We start from the raw sequence: 20,909 nt of genomic DNA, 5'->3' as shown, positions 1-20,909 counted from the left end.
TTCAGTCCTAATTGAGGAATACTTTTTTTTTTTTAAGTATTTCTTTACAAATGAATTTATGTTAAAGTAAGGATTCATACCCTGTGCACAGGCTGAAGTTAAATTTCTCCTCACAGATGTTTTTTCTCTCAAGTGTTTATCTTCAGCGCTTTCCTTTAGTAACATTTTTAATATGGAGACAGGTAGGAATTAATTGGATTAATTTGCTTGTAACCAAACCAAAATTTGTACTTCTTTCTTCAACAGCAAAAGACTAATTTACCAAGCCCTAGTTTCCTTTTTGGTGATTTATCTCTGTTTACAGATAAAGCAGAAGGCTGTAAGACAGGACAGATAAAGTGAGGGCTTTCTATACTCATTATATTTTCATTAGAGTCAACAGATAAATGCCTGTCATAAAAGAAGAGCTATTTATTCTTAAAATGTGTTTTGATAGGCAGGCATTTATATTCTTTTTCAGTGTTTCTTGGTAACCATTTCCAAACACATTAGTGACATTAATGGAATCTCTGAAATATTTGAGAGATGAAAAGGTATTCTTTTCATGCACAAAAACCAGAAAACTAAGGATCACTAAAAAAGGATTGTAAAACTTGAATTTGGAACTCCCATCCTCTCCTCTTTCCTTGATAGATATTTATATCTTTAAACATTCATGAAATTCATAGATCTTATTGATTCTGCTCCATCAGAACAACCCAAGATACACTTGATATTACAGACAAACCTAAGTGCTTTACTGAGTTGAGTCATTAAGCATAAAGTTTGGGATGTTCCTGAAGGTGCTGTGTGAGAAGCCTGAGTTTCCTTCCTATTAAAAATTTAGACAACTGAATGAAACCTTTCTAATGAAAATAAAAAAGTGAAGAAATGAAGCTTGTGAATGGAAATGTAGCTGTCGGATTGAGATAGAACCACTGAAGTACCCTATGCTTTTTGTTGCCCCTATAAATGATCTTTTTTTCTTTTTTCACTCTTTGCCATGATGTCTGAACATTTGATTCCCTCCAGCTGCCCTATTTTTTCCACTGTGCTCTGAATTCAACATTATTCCACTGGAAGTTGCATTGTCTACACTTTTTATGTCTCCTAAGTGAAGCTAAAGACTCAGTTTTCAATAAAATGGATTTAAAGTTAGAAAATAAAATCCAACAGACTTAATGAGTTTCTATATCAAACAACAGGCTTCTTTTGTGTATATACAGTGCTGAAAAAAAATTTAAACAGTGGCTTATAGTATGGCAGAATGATAAAATGCTGCTTAAACATCAGTTCCCACAATTCTGTTGTTTCATAAGGCAGAAAGCCTCGAGTCCAAAACATGCAAGGCAAAATAACTTTATAGTGAGAATTCCACTCTTCGGTGTACAAAGTGCAGTGGCCTTTATCCAGCAAAGCACTGAAGCCCATGAATTCATTTGATCTAGTGAGAGCACTCTGTTGACACACTTGCCAGGCTTTGTGGAAGATGTTTTTTGCGTTTCTGTATGACATGCGGGATTAAGCCCTGCCCTAAAGAACATGCTGTCCAGTCTGATGCTATTGTTATTCTTCTGAAGAAAAATGTTTTAATGTAGAAACAGAAGTGGTTTCTGACACTCTCTTTGTTCTTAAGAGCTTGCTTACAACAAAAGGAACCCTTCTGTGGACACACAATAGTTTGCTGATTAGGGTACTCAGCTGAAGAGGAAAGAACCTAGGTTCAAATCCTTGATCTAAACCAGACAGAGCAAGGAATTGAACCTAAATTCTCTAGTGTGAGAGATTAGGATATTCCACAGGGATAACAGCAAGCCAGGTTTCAACTCCCTGCTCTGTCTGGTTTGGATCAGGGAGCTGAACCTCGGTCTCCTCCATCTCAGCTGCATGCCCTCATCACCAAGCAATTTGGCCAAGATGGGATGGGTGTTATGTTCTTAAAGAAAAGCCCAAACAACAAACCCAACAACAGCAAACAAACAAAAAAAAACCCAAAGAAAAAGCATTAAAAACTCATTTTTCACCAGAGTAAAATCTAAACTACCCAATCCTGACTATTTCCACATGACAGAATTGTTGTTTCCTAGCCAGTCCTAGGGAGAGCTACTTCGTGGTCACATACTGAGAGTGCCAGAAGCAATAGGAAGATATAAAATCACTTTGTCCCTGCAAATGCAGCTAAAGATGCAGAGATTCAGCCATGCTATCCACATGACTTTGGCAGAAACAGAGAAAACAAAACCACCAGAAGCCAGTTCATATGAATGCCAGAGCTATCTCAGTGAACCACAGTTTTGTTTGGAGGAGAATGGGGGAGGAAGATTAATATTCTGTCAGTGCTGTCAGAGGTGTCTGTGTCAGAGCACAGGCTGTCCCTGTGAGTTTCCCTGAAACTTCAAGCAGCTTTTTTCTCCACTGATTTCCATGCCCCTCTTCTCTCCCTTGATTTTCTACCTGGTTCTCTTTAATTTCCATACTTTTCTTCTCCTTTCACTGCCTTTACCATATATTCATGTCCTTCTGCTTTCTACAAAGAAATGGTACTGGCTTAAGCTTTAGTCTTTGCAATGGCACACATAGTTGAATCTTGCTGCAAAATCCTCTGCAAATGTGCTTATATCAGTTGACAGAAACAAATGGGTTTTAGCTGTTTGTCTTGTCTTTGTAATCCACACACATATGTTGAATTTCTTAATCTAATCCCAGGCATTTTTAAAGGTTTAAGTGGATTTCTTTGCTCATTGCCTTCTCTTTCGCCTCCTGATTTTAGCTAGCAGTAGACCACCTATTGATTTTTGACAATCTAGCATGTGAACCCTTTTATAGCCATTTGCAGAGGGCTTGTTTACTTCAGTCATGTGAAGCTCATGGATTGAAAGTCTGTGTCTGTTGGAATTTGCAGTGTTGAGTATCTCCAGGTATGAAGCGTGGACCTCTACTTCAGAATAAGAGCCTTTTACATTCATTCACTTGTAATGGAAAATGACCACTGTTTACTAAATCATTAGAGTGTGCATATTTATACCAAAGAATTATTCACAGTAGAGTTAGAATGGAAATGTGGGGTATGAATTATAATCAGAGTCATTATTTCAGTTCCATTCACCAACATGCAAGCACTGTTGCAAAACGCATGCCTGGAAATCAGGTTATTATATGTGCCCAAGATGGACTCAGTTTTGCTGGGTATGAGCATTTGGGATGCTGCTGTTGTACACTCAGGTTGTATTTTTCCCTATCCCCTGCAATACTCAGGGCACAAAGATATAATGTGATGTCTTCCCATCTCTCTCCATTCACTCAGCAGCACAGAGTAAGATGCATGAGAACTTCCCTCGTGTGTTTGTGTTACTATGTTATCAACAAATGAGATTCCATGGCCTGCTCCAGAAATTATACTCACGCACACACTTCCATAATTGTGTACAGGTGCTCAGTCTTGTAGCATGTCATGTCATGTCAGCCTGTGTATAAAATGGGGTCATGTTTTTTTGCATACCATGCCAGACTGCTGGAGAAGTATGATAGGGTATTTCTCTGTCTCTTTATTTCCTCTCAAGTCCCATGGTCAGTAAGCTTGAGCTGGTTTTCATATTTCAATAGCCTCTCAGCCCTTTCTGATGTCATCTGTTAATACCAAGTGACTGACTCTGCGGAACCTGGTTAGCATTTAACTTCAGGATGTCTGCTGAAGTTGACAGGGTGGGCTTCTGCACAAATGCAAGGAAATCCAGGCCTCTGTATGGCTGCAGGATGTTCTTATTGGGTCCCTGACCAAATGCTGGATGTGCAGCACACAAGGGAAACAGAGCACACTGAACATAACGAAACTAGCATACAGTGTAGTAATCCAGTGAGGAAACTGCTCTCATAATCCTGAATGGAGTGCTATCATGGAATTGGATCTCCCTACTGTAAAATGACCCAAGGTACTTTGTAATCAAACCACACACTGTAAACTGCATTACAGGAAGTCAGCTACATTGCATCCTTCCTGGCAGACACTGTAGAACCATAATTACATTAATCTCCATCTTTAATTTGCTCCATTGTTCTTGTGTCATTGCAGGATCTTTGCTACCAAGAGAGATGTGTTCATTTCTTCAGCGCTTACTGTAAATTGCAAATTAAGGGTGACGTGATTAACTCTCAATTGCCCTGGTTTTTGTGGGATTAAGTCAAACTCATCATTACTTGAACATTAATTTATTGTGGTTTAATGAGATACACAGTACTATATTTGGCTTGAGGGATCTGTTCCAAGTAAAGGTCTATTTGTAAAGAAAGTTGGTTTGAGAACCTGCTGTAGCTACAGAGATCTCTGTTGACTCTGGGAAAGTGAGCTGGGTAACGGTGAATTAGGAATGGACCTTCATCTTTAATTTAAATGAATAGTATCTAATTATTAAGGTCTGTGCCTTATCAGCCTGTCATAGTATGCTCACCTCCTTCAGCAGGAACTAAGGGCATTTAATTCTTACATAATGTCATACCTTGTAAGAGTTTCATACTGAGCAATTGTAAGGCTGTATTTATGTTTTTATAGTAGTCATTTTACAGCTTTTTTAATTAGCAGAGGATGAGTCAGTGAGATTTGAAATGCCATTTGCAGAGGAAATCTATCATATATAGTGGAAAGTGTCCTGGAAGGCAAAACAACTGCAGATCGCAGATTAAATACTGCATAAAGAGAAAGGGAGATTTCTGTGATGCCAGGTTTCCAAGGACTGGTTCATTCCATAGTGTTCAAGTAATGTTTTAGTGGTTCTTTCTGACTCTTGTTTCACTTCAGTTACTTCCAAGATTTACATTTTATAAACTTTTAATCACTGTTATAAAAATCCATTCTGAGTTAAAATTCAGTATATAGTTTATGTTCCAAGAAATAGACATACCTACCTGGCATTAATTCTAACTTCCCTCTGTGTTGGAAATCCAATTTCCAAATCTTTCACTTGCCAGTTACGAAAGGGAAGAAGAAAAAAAAAATCAGACAAAACTGGTGAAAATGTGTCTCCCAATTCAAGTTCATTACTTATAGGTATCTGTATAAGCAAAACAAAAGCATGGGTAGAGATTCTGATACTTCACCTGACTGCTTCCAGTGTAGCCAGATCTTCTGCTTCCTTTCTGCTCCTTCCTTCTCCCCCCATCTTTTTTTTCCATCCCATCCTTTACCATCCAACAATATGCTTTGGGCCCTGGTAGCAGTGACTTAGATTTGCAGTTGGTGATTCTGCCACTGCTTTTATTCCCAAGATCAAGAGACACCAAGTCACTGCATCTGTAGAATGCTCCATCTGTGTGCCACAGTTTGAAGTTGCTCTGTACCATCTATATTTAAAAAAAAAAACCATAAAAAATCAACAAATATGCAGTGTTTCAAAGATGTATTTGAAAAAAATCCATCATGTATGTAATGCCCTTTGAGGTACTGAAAGGTATCTTTAAGGAGTGCTGGCCTCAGATCTCCATCCATCCTGTGTTATGACTGTGGAAGAACCACAGACTAGCATGAAGGTAACACTCTGTGCACAGGAACTCTTCGAAAATTGCCCTCGCATAAATATGTGCTGTTGGCCCGATAGCTCTGAATTTCCTTCATCTTTTTGATTTAATGACCATTGGTTCTTCGTGTCTAAATAGAGACTTTTTTTGTGGCTTTAAATGAAGTGGATGCTTTTGGGATTTTCAGCTGATACTTCCATTGGTAAAAGGCTCAGTAAGAGATACCCAGAAAGGTTAAAATCAACATCAACTTGTAGAAGAGGCTGTTTTTCATGAATGTTTCCAAGGACCAGGCTGTTTAGATTAATTAAATAATGTAAAAAACATCCCCACTAAGACAAGTCCCCACAGTTCAATTTTTCCATCAGGAGACCAGAATTATGCACCTTATTTCTGAGGTCACTTCCATAATTGCAACAACATACATTTTTTTAATAGCTTTTCCTTTTTAATGGATATTTAAATGGAGGTAATTAAATATGTTTTTTTTTCATACCTATCTCCTGAGAGGAAACATAACAACATGATGAAAATAAAAGTAAATGGGAAGTAATAAATGTCTACTAAAAATAAATGCATTTTTACTCCCTAAGCAGTACTGCTTGCTAATTGTTAAGACTCTCAGAGTGATAGTGTGGAGATTCAGATGCTTGTAATTCTGTATAAAGCTGGATTCGAAAATATTTCAGTTTAATAAGCTATTGTTGAAAGTGTTACTGCAGTCAGAAGTACCAGCCGTATATCTCAGGGTCAGGCAGTCATGAAATATGATATGTAAAGCAGATGTATAACCTTTTGAAAATCAGACCCAGTTGCTTTTCTCTTCTAGACATTTTTGGGCCCCTTTCTAATTTTGAAACTCTTCTCTCTGTGTCCTAATCAGTTGGATGATTGACTTCTGTCACTGGGCCAACACTTCAGTCAAATATATTGTGTTTCTTTCGCTGGAACTGGACCCACATGGTTGTATTGTAGGTCATGTTAAACATAAGGCAACAAGCCTCTGAAGGTTAGAAGTTTGCATTGGCACAGACTGAACCTGAACTGCTCAGAATTTCAGATTCTTCTCAACATACTGAAATGTCTCTGGCTTCCAAAAGTGGATTAGATATTGTGTAGGTACTGACTGCCTAATAAAAACATCAGCTGCCTTGTGTCCATTAGACAGCAAAGAGGGAAGACCTTCTTATCATGAGTTTTTAGACTTTTTTCCTGTTCCCACTCAAAACTAGAATGGTAAAGGTCTACAGGAGAATGTTTTAAGAATGGCAAGTAAGGTCCAAAGACTTTCTCAAGTTCAGTTTTGATTTTGGATGGCCCCTGAAAGGATTACAGTGTTCTAGCTAGTTCATCCCTGCCTGTTCTCACAGTGACATCTCTGAGCTGTTAGTAGCAAGACTTTCACTTCTCAAAAGCCTTTCAAACTCTCATGGAGGGAAAACCAAACTAAGAATGGTAATCAGAAGTTAGCCATGTCACATTGCCTGTCTTATACTTTGATGTTCTGATTTTCCTTTTCTTGTTTAGCAATAATATTAATGGAACTGAAATAAATGTAATGGATTGCTTTTCCTATGAACAAATGCCCTAGTCTAACTTTGTCACTCAGTTGCCAGCAAAAACTGTTTGTAGGGTCACGTGTTTCTGCTATGAATATTATCCCTTCTTTCCTCCACATTTACCCAAAGAATAAAAGAGTATTTTGAGCCTAAATGTATTTATAGAACATACGCATATAGCATTAATCGCAAACAGTTTTACACCACTTGGGAATATAAATTAGCTATCTGGGCTTCCTTTGTTAATGGGAAAGAAGAGAAACATTTTAAGGGAGATCCTATTCTATTCCAAGAAAAAAGATCTCAGGTAGTTGGGATGAATGCCTTCTGAATGGTTGCCTTTATACTGAGCTTAAATAACTATTATGGGTGAGACATTTCAACACGCTCAAGTTCAACAAATCCCGCTCAATGCACTTTGGTATGATATAAATGCCTTGGATTGAAGGGTAGGGCCTGGGGAGAGCACACTTTTGTTAACTCTTTAGTGTGTGTGTGTTTGTGTGTGCGTCCTGACATTAGAACAGAAAGATAATTTTAAAATAGTAACAAAAATAAAGTTAAATATATGTTAGGAACTGAAATCTGCTTCCTGCCCTTCTCAAGAAATAGTACTTCTTCCCTGTAAGACATAGAGGTCAGGGGCTACAAGGCAATGGATCTGTAGCTCCCCTACAGCTAATATCTGTTCTATTCCATTTCATTATTTCTGCAACTGGGGTAAGGACATATAAAAGAGAATTCAGTTCTGAGCTTATTTATTTTAAATAGTAAGAATATTTAAGAGAAAAAATAAAATATTTTTTTTAAAAAAAGGTAATATCTGAGGGATGAAAACACAGAGAAATGATAATGTCCTCAACCCTTTTAGGATGGAGACTAAGAGATAAATAGGTTTTGTCTGTGAGAGGTTACCAGGAGCTGTAGTGAGGGGAAAATTGCAATGAGCCATAGAACCATAGAATCATAGAATTGTTAAGGCTGGAAAAGACCTCTAAGGTCATGAAGTCTAATCACTAAATAAAAATATAAAAGCACTGACTCTGTTGAAACCATGATTTTTAGTCATCAGCAGAGTTACAAATTTCACTTCCCAGGCTCATCTGTTGAGTTGTTTTTTTTTTTTTTCTGGAAAGGGAGTCAGGAAAAGCTCAGGAAGTCCTCCAAAAAATGAGGAGACCTCTCAACATGTCTAGACAAACACAAACTTGTGGTTCATATGGATCAACAGAAATAAACTCATGAACTGTACATATATGTGTGTATAGAAAGTCCAAGAAAAAATATTTTCCTTGTATTGTCTATTCTCCCAGGATAAGCAGTAGCACTGAAACACTTCATTAAATTTTTTTTATTTCTGTGTACCACTATTTTTCAGTGAAGTCAAAGGTACAAAAGAAGCATGAATATGAATAGTTCTGATCATTTGGCTTTTTAGCAAACCAAAAACTTATTTACAGTTTTCAGAGGTATTTCAATGGTCGTTGTATTTAAGATCCCTGCTAAGCCTCATGTTCATATTAACAAATAGGGAATAAAAAAGAAGCTTTAGATTTGCTAATTGGAAGTTGTCATGTCTTTAGTAACTTGAGGGACTGACTGAAGACAATTTCCTCTCTTGCAGGAAGATTAATGTAAAATCCCTTTTAAAGTGCTTAATCTTATCTATTGTATTCTCATTTTTACAGAAATGAACTAAATGCTCTTCTAGCCATGGCTTCAGATGTGCTGTAAAAGATAATCTTCCAAGACTGACAGTAATAGATTGTTATGGAGAAAGCAGGGAGCTCAAGGCACTTGGGTGCATATTTTAAAAGGTTTATGGAAAGCCTCCCCACAGATTTAACTTTAAAAGTCCATTCTTAGCACTAAAAGTAGTTATATGCATAGTGAGATGTGTACATTTGAGATATATAATGCATAATGATGATTCTTTGATTTGCTTTATATTATAGTTGAAATGAGGTGTTTGTGTATTCCCATCACGTGTTGTATGTATTTGTTTGTCTAAGGTTTACTCTGGGTAAAACTATCCTTAGAGCAAACACTCAGCTCTACATCTCTGAACCTGTAGGCTAACTCCATGTGGTTTCAACTTCCATCCTTTAACAACAGATTACTATTTATGTAAGCTGTCAAATCCACATAGGACAGGCAGCCGCAGAAGAAACCGAAGTGTATAAACCATAGAGAGAAGCATAAGGCTCCCATAAGAGACTAGTCTTTCATTTTCTGCGTTTAGCCTAGCAAGAGTGAATTATTCATTACAATCAAGCTAAAGCTCCTCCAGTCTTACCAGTTCATCCACAGATTTGCTGAAAATTAAAGCTCAGTGTGAAGCCTCCAGAGAATTAGTCTGAGTTAATAACACCTGTAAAGAACAGAGATTTCACTGTGAGGTAAATTGCTGTGTGATTGCCCACACATCAGCAAAAATTGTAATTGGAAGAAACTGAATATTTTCTCTGTTTTTAACTGGTGAGGATTTTGTGGGGTGTCATTTTATGTTAAGTAGTATAGTTATAATTTAGAATGTTTCACAGCAACTGATTGTGTTTATTTTAACAGCAATTTTTCTTTTCTATAAGAAGATTTTTATTGCTGTTAGCTGCTATTGCAACTTTATGCAATACACATTTAGAAACCTTTCTTATTCTTAGGGAAAATTGTCAGAGACAGGCTTTAAACTGTGGAATTTTTTCCCCGTGATTTCTTGTGAATTTAGAAGTTGATACTTTCCCTACCTAACTGTATCTCATAAAGAGCAAGCTAAGTCAGGATTTTGATCTCTACAGCTGTAGCATATGTACACTCAGCAGCTCCCTGGAGAACAGTAGAAACTACCCAAAGCATAGGTTTTTCTTTCTTCCAGATGTTTGAGAAATACACTCATAAATAACATGAAAAATTCAGATGGAGCTTCTAAATCAAATAGGACATTAATATTATTATCTATCAAAAAAAAAGATAGAGAAAGAAAAAAGTCAAATTTCCTTTTCTCAATGTTGTGCTGCATTGTTACATGTTGAGGTCTTATTTCCTGCATTTTCAATGAATCCTGTATTAATTCACAACTTATGTTTGTGGCAGAATTCAGGCTTCTGACTGATGATGGTAACACAGCTCCAATATGAAATGGATAAAACTTATATCATTCAAGATAGGTCTATATGGGAGAGCCTCCGACAGACTTCTTTTTGCCTGTCTTTTGAAGAGAACCAGCTCTGGTCCACAGTGCTATCCTTGGTATCAAGATGTAGCACTGAGCTCAGTAGGTTGCTCAGAGACTTAGTTGCTTGTTTCATGCAAGCTAACACAACTGAATGTGCCTTCTGCATTGGGACTTCTTGGCATCTGCCTGCTTGTCTCTGGACAAATGTGCTTTTGTGGCTTGCAAAGCTATGCAACCTCATTTAAATCATAATGCACAATTTATTTACATGGTTGCAGTGCCTGAACCTTATTTAACAACAAGCTCTTTGCACTAGAGAATATGCTTTTAAATTACGCACTGAATGCTGCCAGGAACCTGTTGGTATAGTCTTTCGTTCTTACCTATTAATCCTTGCCGCCCTTCTCACTTTTGTTCCTTACAAGGAAAGCTCAAGTGCTTGCCTCACTGAACTCGAACTCATAGTCATAGCTGTTGGGTTTTTGTTTTGTTTTGGTTTTTTCCTTTCTTTTTTCTCTTTTTTCCAGTTGTGACAGGAAAAAAACCCACACTGGTTAAAGACTAAGGGAAGAGGAACATATCTAAGAGAGGGACAACTAGTTTCATGTCTGTACCTTTAGTGCAGTGAAACTTGCCTCAGTAAATTCCATACACCTTTTACAGTTACTGGAATAAAATGTCTCTGGTGTGAAAAGCAAACACATAAAAGATAGGGAACTCATAACTACATGAATGTGCTAGACAATAATATGTAGTGGGTGCTCCTGCTGTACATAACAGCTGAGCTATTCTTACTGCAACACAACTAATGGCTAATATAAAACAGGTTTATTTCCTTGGATTAATGTGGGATATATTAAAAAATAATTTTCTGGGCAAGGAGACTTTTCAGGCTCATATAGTCCTGCTGCCTGCTCCAGAGGTTTCTGAGAAGTGTAATAAAATAACAAATCCCTGCTGGCTGACTAATCTTTATCCACAACACTTCAAAGTATTTCCCTTGTTCACTTCAGAACAGAACTGTGAGTAAGTGGCTGGTAGCATAGAATTGCCTCTGAAAGTCCTGCCATGGACTCCAGCTTCAAGTTTCTAATCTTAATGTCACTGATCATGGATCATCCTAGAGTTTAACTCAGCTATTAGAGGGCTAGGGGAAGACCTGGTGTTTGGCTCAGGGCTCTAGGGAAGAGGAAACAGGTGTATTGTATAAGCAAACCTCCATGTGTCAACATTCATGCACTTGTCAGAGGAATTTATCTGCTCCAGCTGTGCTGCTCGAAGAGGGGATCTTTCAGTACATATTTATCTGATGTATTAGGTATCTGAAATGTGCTGTCAGTTTCTTTCAGAGAAAAACTTTGTAGCATTGGGAATGTAGTCATGAGGATGATCAAGCATCACCATAGGATCCCTTGGTATTAACCAAAGTAGCACAGCTGATTGGGCTAGGTGCCATGTAGTGATAGTTAACCCTTGTCTAAGAGAAAAGGGAAGGAGGCAAGGAGTTGACTGTCATTTTACAGAGGGGAAAAACAATGCACTGAAAGAATGTGTGTTGAGAAAGGCAATGCAAATTCAGAGGAGCAAAAGTAGAAATCTGAAAGAAGTCTTGTGCTGTGAGCTTCTAGACCATGTTTCAAATAGCTTTTAGACCATTTTTCAAACAGTCTGCATTAGGTACAAATTTCTGTTGTTTCAAAGCTTTTATTTTCAAAATATGACACCCATGTTAAAGATATTTCAATAAAAGGAAAAATAATGGCCAAAATTTAAAGAAAGGAACTCCAGGTATGCAAACCAGACTCCCACTTGCTTGAGTTCAAACGGTTGTTTGTTTTGTCCTGCTCTGTTACAGATATATACCTGAATTTAGATGGGTGTATTTGAATTATGAACTTGTCCACAATTTATGGAAATTTTTGTACATGGAGTCACATCTATCTCTAAGTTTGAAATATTCTTGGAATATAAATCTTGTAAAAACGGTTAACAAGAAAAGAAAAAAATTCTGGTTTTCTAGGTTGTCCTGGGGCCAAGAAGAATGAGTTCCTGACTAGTGTTTTGGATGCATTGTCCACAGATATGGTGCACGCAGTCTCTGATCCATCCTTGTCTTCTAGCCGGTGGGTTTCAGATCCTTTTCATGTGTCTTTAAAAGGATTCTGGCAGTGATGAATGAATTGTTGATGGGCCTTCACAAAGGGTAAATTTCCAAGAACTAGGAGACTTCAAAGTTATCACTGTAGACTATATCCACTAAACAGAGATGCATTTGATAGATGAATTCTCAGCAGCACAGATTAGAGTTTGTCTGTAGCTGCTGGTGTAACTGTCTGTCAGGTTTTTTTATCCTCTTGGGCTTTATTTGAAGAATGTGTTTTACTTTCCTGATTCATATTTTGTCTAGTTGCTTGCAAAACAAGCCAATGCTATCAACAGTCACAGGAAGCATTAAAAATGCATAAGTACTGTAAAAATTTGGGCATCTGCAGGTCAGGTGTTTACCATCTGAAGAGGAGATGGCATTTATTGTTGTAACTTATCCTGTAATTCAATAACTTCAGGTGTTTCATCTCTAAGAGCATCCATCATGGGTTGTAATTGGAGCCTAGGTATTTGGCGATGCTGATTGTTGACCTACTTCAGTTGATTACTTTACACAGTTAATGCATCTGCTGTCTATGCAAATGTATTTTTCCTTTTTTATTCTCTCTTCATTTTTCTCTGTTTCAGGAAATTAAAGGGGAAAGTGTTGTTTGCCAATGTGGTGCTGATCTCAAAAGGGTTTCAGAGAGTTAACTAATATTCCAGCCCTTAGTGTAAAATTTAGGGTATAGTTGGCCAAAGTGAAAAAAGAGGGATTTACTACAAGAAGTTAGAGTCCAAAAGCAGAGAGGTTTATGTAACAATACATCTAATGGTGATGTAACTATTCTGAAATAAAGGCACAAACCAAGGTTTATGTATCTTCGAATTAAGACTAAACTCTCTTTTTTTCCTGTTTTAGGGTTTCAGAGCCTGATCCAAATCATACTCTGGAAGAGAGAGTGGTCCATTGGTATTTCAAACAGCTAGATAAAAATTCCAGTGGGGATATTGGCAAGAAAGAAATCAAGCCCTTTAAGAGATTCCTGAGAAAGAAATCAAAGCCCAAAAAGTGTGTGAAGAAGTTTGTGGAATACTGCGATGTGAACAACGATAAGTCCCTGTCAGTTCAAGAATTAATGGGCTGCTTGGGAGTAACAAAAGAAGAAGGTAAAACAGAAACAAAGAAACGCCATAGTAAGAAACTTTTCTATCTGTCTTTTTTCACTAAATACTTCAAAGCTGATGAAGCCTGATATTTATAAGTGCCAGAATTATACAAAATAAAATAATACACCTGTCTGTAGCTAATGCAGCTGTTGCTAAGGGCAGATGGCAGGAAAGTTGCTTCTGTGTAGGCAAATCATCACTTAGCTCCAACAGAATCAAAAACTTCCTGTTGATTTTGACCATCAAATGTATTACAGTAGGAAACCTCAGAGGATATGATAACATTAACAGTCATCAAAAAGCCAGTTTAATGTTATTACAGTACTATGTTCTGAATGAATGGAAGTATCACACCTGTGCTTTCTGGATTCCTGGAAGGAAGCATGTTGTTGAACTTTCTAATGACTTCTCGTTTCTCAAATGTGGTTTAGAGATAAAGCAAGGAATGCAGTCATCTGCCAAACAGGTGGAACAACTGCTGACACATAGCCAACTTACCTTGCTGCCAAAGTGGTAGAAAGGGGAACAACTAACTACAGAGTATAATAGGCCCTGCAGAGTTCAATCACTCAATTCCTGAAAATGAAGAAGAAGCTAAAAAAAATTTGTAAACAACAGCAGTAGATCCCCATACTTTAAGAAGTTGTAGAACGATTAATATAGGCAAATTGTTTTGTCTGGTACCTTAAAATGAAGGGAGGACAGTAAAACAAAGGTGTCATTGGTTTTATTCAAGTCCAGAAAGGGAATACTGCAGAAAGACAGAAGAGCTCTACATTTTACTAATAAATTGTCTATGGCTCACAGAAACAGATCTCTCAAAACAAATATCAATCAAATCCAGAATTTTTTTCTGTTGCTTTTTTTTTGTGGACCTAATAATAATACCTTGCAATTTTCACTTAGATGATGAAGGTTAAAAAAATGCATATGAAGAGGATGACTGTTGTTATCTTTATGCTATAAATGTGGAAAGTAAAATGCTTTTGTCCTGCTGCAACAGAAACTCCTCGGGATTATTTTAAATAAAATTTGGGTCCAAAATCGCTGCCCAGAAGGTAAAGGAAAGCCATAGCAAGACTGAAGGCAAACTCCAGTCTTTTTGGTGCACATTCCAGTGAAAAAACCCCCAAAGATTAGGATAAACTACCTGTTTTGGAAAGGAAAGTTGTAAGATGCATGAAATCATATAAAGATCACGCAGAGATTCGGCTCAAGTAAAAATTATGTCCACTATAACAGGAGTTTTTTAACAGATCTTCTCCAAAAAAATCTATTCAATAATGAGAACATTCATCTTTGGAATGAAAAAAATATCTCAGAACTTTGACATTGAAAAACTAATGGCATTCAGTTGGAAAAAAGTTCTAAAAATCATTGGGTTGCTTTACTGGAAATACATAGTTTTAAGGACATGACAGTAAAAATTACTGTTGTTGGAACATCATTATTCTGTTTTGTTTCTCCTGCTTGATAATTAAAATTTCCTTTCTGATAATCCTTTCACTTGCACAAAAAAAAGATCAACTGGCACTTCACTGCAGCTACAGTTACATTTCTAGGAAAAGATGAGACCCTTGTTGTTTGAGGTGCGAGAGCTCAGACAAGGAGGTGGTTCTGTATCATTTTGTTTGATTCCCAGGTGTCTGGTATGATAACCATTTGAAGCAATATAAAAACCATACGGTTGCAAAGCATGTTTTCTGAGGGGAGTACTAGTTGCTGCAGTATTTTTCAAGGTCCAGTTTTGTTCCTCCTTGTCCCACTGCAGCTTGATTGACTCGCAAACTGACATGGAAAACCAAAAGAGCGAGCTCCTCCCTAGCCTCACAAATTTGCTTGTGAAGTTGAATGGTCCAGCAGATTCATGAAGCTTATAGGGTTTTTTTCCCCATTTTGAGTACTGTCTTGGACTTTGACACTGAGAAACTTAAAAAAACAGTGATGATCTTGTAGTTTTACAGTTTAAATGTGAACATCTTTGGCTTGTAGAACTGTTTCTGTACACTATCTTTAAGCGAAATGAATGCTTTCCAAACAGTCTGCTTGTCCATGCTTCTTTCTCACCGTAGAAATAGACTATATTTACTACTAAAGATTTAATAAGTTTAAAATACTCAGCGATGACTAGATGCAATCTCCTAAGCAAATGTCACATATTACCTGGCAAGAGATGTTGTCATTTAACTTTCATATAACTCCATGAAAGAAGCAACACCTGTATGAGGAAAGAAAAAGATGGACATTTCAATGAAAGATCTGACATATTTTATTTCATTTATTGAAAGCTACTCTTAAAAAATACCTTTTCAAAATGAGATCTTCAGTTCTTGGGGATGTTGCATACAACTTTCAAAACATACTTATAATGTTTTATTTTCCCTCCTTTAGCGGCCCCTAAAACCAACACTGAGAGCACTTCATCCAGCAGGCAGGTGAGTACTGGGGAGAGAAAGATCTCCATTTCTGCCTTGACCAGCTGACTTTCTTGGGGTTTTAGCAGTTAGCATTTCAGGTTCAAACTACATTAATCTGCCATTCTGCAGACTTGCCAGAAAAATGTAGACCAGCATCCCAATTAACAAATTTTGGCTTAAGTTCTATCCAGGGAAAGCTGAATCAGTCAATTCCAGGTGCAGAGTAAATGTACATAATGTGCACAGTGGGTTAGGCTTGCATTTGAAAGCTCCTAGGAAAGTGTAAGTTGACATATCGGTTATGATAATTTGATGACTGTAACTGAGCCCTCATGAGTCTTCTGCATTCCTGAATGACAGCATTTCAACACACTTTTAAAAGTGCACTGCTTTATCTCCATTTATTTTTTGCTTTAACTGAATTTTGACAATTTTTCTTTGTGTCACACTGTAGACACAAACTTACATTCACTGAAATTACTATTTGTGAAAAAAGCTGTGGGTTTGCCATGCCCTGTGAAAATCTGTACATTTCACAAACCCCACCAAATTACTCAATGGTGGCTTTAAACACCTTTTAAAATCTTAGGGCACAGAAAAGAGCTGTCACTTTCAAATGCCTTTGCTACCTGAGCAAAAGAATGCTGAAGAACTAGGGCTTTCTATCAGTCTGCTAATGTACATTTAAACTAAAATTGGCCTGGTCTGCAGAATAATTGGAGCAAATAAAATGTCAGATGCCCTGACAACATAATCTGTGATTTGGGTTTGTATCAATTTTCTGCAAATACTTGATTGTGTTTTTTGAAATAATACCAGTGTATGTCATCCATGGAGGTTTGGCTAGTTAAGGCATTCTGCAAAAGTCACAAAAGTGGAGTTTTTAAATGAAGGACAGGTACATTTTGAAAAGGAGAGACTGAAGTGAAAGCTCAGGAAAATAGGTTAAAAATGGGTTTCTCATTTGTATGTGTCTATTTTTAGAATCATTAATTCTAAAGATTCAGTTTTCTGGGCTACATAGGCATACCTTCCTAGTACTTTTGCATGGTCCCGAAGAAGTATTTGTAAGTTATTTGAATGGTCTAGTAAAAGAGTCATCTTCACACTGTTCTTACCTCACTATTGTATTAGTTAGAAGAATTGAGCTATTAATTCCCGCAAAAGCATCAGTAAATTATGAACTGGTTTAAAAAACACTCATGTAAAGATAAGAACAGCTCAGGTAATCCTGCACCCGTAAAAATAGGAACTTGGCTAAAAATATCCCAAAATCATAGTTGTGGTAAATGTTGTCCCATTTATTGTAAAGCTAGATTAGTTTGTTAGAAATTAAACTCAAGGTGAACCTCCCCACAAGCCAAGAGAAATCTTCCTCTCATAGTTGCTCATCAGTTTGTTCCTTTTTTCATCTTCATTTGTTTGATGTTAGGTTCACACTTCCTAGGGCAAGCTCAACATTAGTTGTGGGTTTTACCAGAGACCTCCTACTAAACTTTGATGGAATATAAAATATTCTCACAGCTACAAGGATGTGATAAGTTTCTGTTTGTTTAAACAAATATTTGTGGTCTTAATTTTTTCAGCTTTCCCCACAAATTACTTATGCCTTTAAACAAGGCAGCCTGAAAACTATTATCCTGTTGGAACTCAAAAATATTCAAAGGGGTTATTTTAATTATATTACTGGCACATGTGCATTTCACTTGAAGCATGACAAGCCCTCTCCCCTTTCTTGTAATCTGATCCTGCAGAATCTGTAATAAAAGTGTCCTTAGAACAGTTATGGTTTTTAATTTTGACCAATAATTTTGCTGACTCAGCATCAATTGCTTTAAGAGCTGTTGCTGACAAATGATAGCCTTAAATTAAGGCTGGCAAAGCAAACTATCTGTTGGCAGTTTCATACTTGAACAATACATGACTGCAAATGCAGAAGGTAGTTTTCATCACAGAAGTTCTCACTTGAAAAGAAGTTATTGTAGAACATAGGAGCCACTCAAAGGAAACCACCCATCTGAGGGTGTGATAAGATTTGGACCACTCAGGAGACACACACTCAAAAGCTCATTTTCTACTAGTTTATTGCAGCAGTTTAGTTATATATATGCTTATGTGTGCTTAGGTGTGTATTTCTGAATATGTTTTTTCACATATGTGCACATCTGTGTGCGTACAGGCACATACAAGCTTACTGAAATAAAGCAGATAGAGAAACATATACTAATATGCTAACTGAATATCAGCTGGGGTTGTTCCAAAAGAACAACGTGATGGGTCTGACAGAACTAAGGTAGTGGCCAGGTATGTTTCCCTTGCTCAGCTCCGCCCTGTCCAACAAACATACACATAGATGCACACACGCTGTCAGTGAGACCTAGAGGGTGTTTTGCAGCCTAGCAAAAAGTTTACAAGGAAACTATAGATTGTTCATGAAACTTTGGCCAGCAGCCAATTCCTTACACATCACATGCTATAGAAAGGTATATTGCACCAAGAACTTGCCCAGGCAGTTGCTAAAACTGTGTTCAACACCAATAGATTTAAAGGGACTGTAGGTAAGAAATAGTAAAGATGTTGCTCATACCCTTGCTCATAGATGCCATGAAGGGAAGGGATTTTTTTTTTATTCCCCATATATATTTGTGCAGAACTTGCCTTCTGATAGCATCATGTGGACACTGTTGAGAAATAGAGATAGATAGTTATATTGTATTATTGGAAAATATCATTAATGGCACAAATTTTTCCAACTTTCTTTCAGCAAGTTTCTAAGAAGCAAGGGTGAACACCTTACTGATCCAAGGCAGATCTCTTTGACATGTGGGAGATTTCCTCACCAAAAGGCAATAAAAACAACTGTAGTATTTGCACTTTGTACTTAAAAATGTAAATTCACTTTGTAGAAATGAAATATTTAAGCAGACTTTTTTTAATCTGTGAAAATGTAATGATTAGTTTTGAAAAATTATCACATACAATGTATGTGTATTCTTTTGTTGTCTGAAATATGTAAAACATGTTGGAGATGTAAAAGTTTGCATTTAAATCATTTTTTAGAAAATAACTTTTTGGTAAACAGTAGCATAGAAACCTGATTCTATGTATTTTGGTTTCGATAGTATGTCTTGTTTTTCTTAAAAATGTCATTTAAGTAGAGTTATGCTGAAAAGTCTACTGTATTCTCAATTTTTTCCAAGCAGTGTTGAAAATTTCAGGTTTGTAGGACTGAGAGAATTATGTAAATTGCTGTTTACTTGGTTTTGCAGTTTTTTCATAGGTGGCAATATTTTGTTTTGTTTTGTTTTTGTTGTAATTATTAGGCCTTCCAAAGATCATGCAATGACAATACTACCACTAAAGGATTAAAAAACCAGTTATTATACTTGGGATATTTATAGAAAAATGTATCCTTTTATCCATTTTTCAAGTTCCTTTTATTATAAGTTTTGGTAGGATTTTTCTCCTGTTTGCTTTCACTTGGGTTATTAGTACAGCAAATCAAAAAAGAGTAAAGTGGATTAGATTGTAATGTCACTCCTGTCTGGTTCAGCATGGGCCTAAAAGCATGTTTCTGTGGCCAGTGCAAAGCAGCAGCAGAGTTTCTATGGGTCAGAATTTAAATCTTGCTATAGAGATGGGGAATGCCAAGCAGATGGTTCAACCTTTTTTCGCCCTACACCCTACCAACTGTTTAGCTTGCCTCAGGGTCCACTAGAGGTAAAGGTGAACGAATTATGAGCAGTTACCCTCAGGAGGGGCTAATCACATCACCCCAGCCTGAGACATTTTCCTTGCTGTCTGAAATAAGTTCTCACAAGTTCTCATGCCTTCTCTGTCATTTTTTCCCCCAATGTTTTTTTTTCTATTTGTATCTGAGGGGAATAAGAATTTGCAGATATAAATTTAGGGCAAGGTACCCAAGTGAAAAAAAGCACTGCTTTTGAACAATTGCGAGTTACAAGCAGCTGAATTGATCAATGCAGTGGTAGAAGGACTTCTGGCATCTAGGAGCTGACAAGGGAAGGCAGGAATGTTGCAACAAGCAGTGATTTCATTCTGGTTCGTTTAAATAATGTATGGGATCTCACATGTGACTAGCTAATCATAATAGCATCCTGGCTTGAACTTGTACCTGGTGAAGCTTTTTTGCAAATAAAAATGTTTCATTTCAATTCCGACATATACTGAAGTGATAGGAAACACTGTAAGAAATGGAATTGGACCCCAGAAATTATGTACTCTAAGCTTTGGCAGCAGGAGAAACCAAGATGCAACTGTGTGTTATCTTGTATTTTTGTTTTAAAAAGTATTTGTTATTCTTTAATGCTGTTAAACTTTGAATTTAATCTTCTTTATAGATTAAAGGTCAGTATGCTATCAAACTATGCTGGCGATTTTTATTTTGCAACATAGTGAGCCACGTTGGGAAGCAAATACACACAGTGGTGACTTCACCACTGCATCGAGTTTACAAGAAACCTCCTGACTGCACATTGTGTCAATCTTCTTTTCTTTCTTTGTCCCTTTATGGAATTCTCTTCATGCCTTATTCATACCGTTGCTTTCTCAAAATAGTAATTTTTAGGCCATACCCTTTGATGCTACTGTCTCCATATAGCCTCAGTTTGGTCTCTTGCCTTTTCTCAGCAAAGTGAGAAATGACACTTTTTACCCTCGATGGGACTGTGAGCTGCTGGGCAACATTCAGCCTGACTGGAAACAGTGAGGAGAGAGAGGCAAACCCTGAGAATTCTCAGCACCTGGTTAGGTGGTCACAGTATGGTTAATAGCAGCATTTTGTAAGAAGGATATAATTCCACCACTGTGGCCTTTGGAGACAATATAAATGTAGGTTACGAAATATTTTGCCATATTGGTGGTTTGAAAGTGCACCCCATTTAAACTAAGAGGGTGGGTGGGGTTGCAGATTTGGACTAGCCATGTGATTACATAATGACTAGCCTCAAACACTGATGGAAACACAAATAAATGCTAAAGGCACTCCTAGGTATTCAA

At 37.1% G+C, this 20,909-nt stretch overlaps 1 protein-coding gene across 5 annotated transcripts in view; it reads left to right on the top strand.

Moving 5' to 3' along the window:
- The window catches only part of SMOC2 (SPARC related modular calcium binding 2), a 144,388-nt gene extending 124,113 nt beyond the window's left edge, over positions 1 to 20,275 (top strand). For 2 of the 5 annotated variants that reach the window (XM_027686137.1, XM_027686176.1), the window contains 4 exons: positions 12,239 to 12,341; positions 13,226 to 13,500; positions 15,865 to 15,908; positions 18,655 to 20,275. In XM_027686137.1, the coding sequence (XP_027541938.1) occupies positions 12,239 to 12,341; positions 13,226 to 13,500; positions 15,865 to 15,908; positions 18,655 to 18,678 (446 nt within the window). In that variant the 3' untranslated portion in view covers positions 18,679 to 20,275. The remainder of the gene's footprint in view (positions 1 to 12,238; positions 12,342 to 13,225; positions 13,501 to 15,864; positions 15,909 to 18,654) is intronic. The other 3 variants (XM_027686165.1, XM_027686154.1, XM_027686146.1) reach the window with 3 other exon arrangements.
- The last annotated feature ends 634 nt before the right edge of the window (positions 20,276 to 20,909 follow it).

Source organism: Neopelma chrysocephalum, unplaced genomic scaffold (genome assembly GCF_003984885.1).
Source record: "Neopelma chrysocephalum unplaced genomic scaffold, ASM398488v2 Primary Assembly neopelma1_23, whole genome shotgun sequence".
NCBI lineage: Eukaryota > Metazoa > Chordata > Aves > Passeriformes > Pipridae > Neopelma > Neopelma chrysocephalum.
Note: the sequence above shows the minus strand (reverse complement) of the source record. Positions and strands in the feature narration are given on the sequence as shown.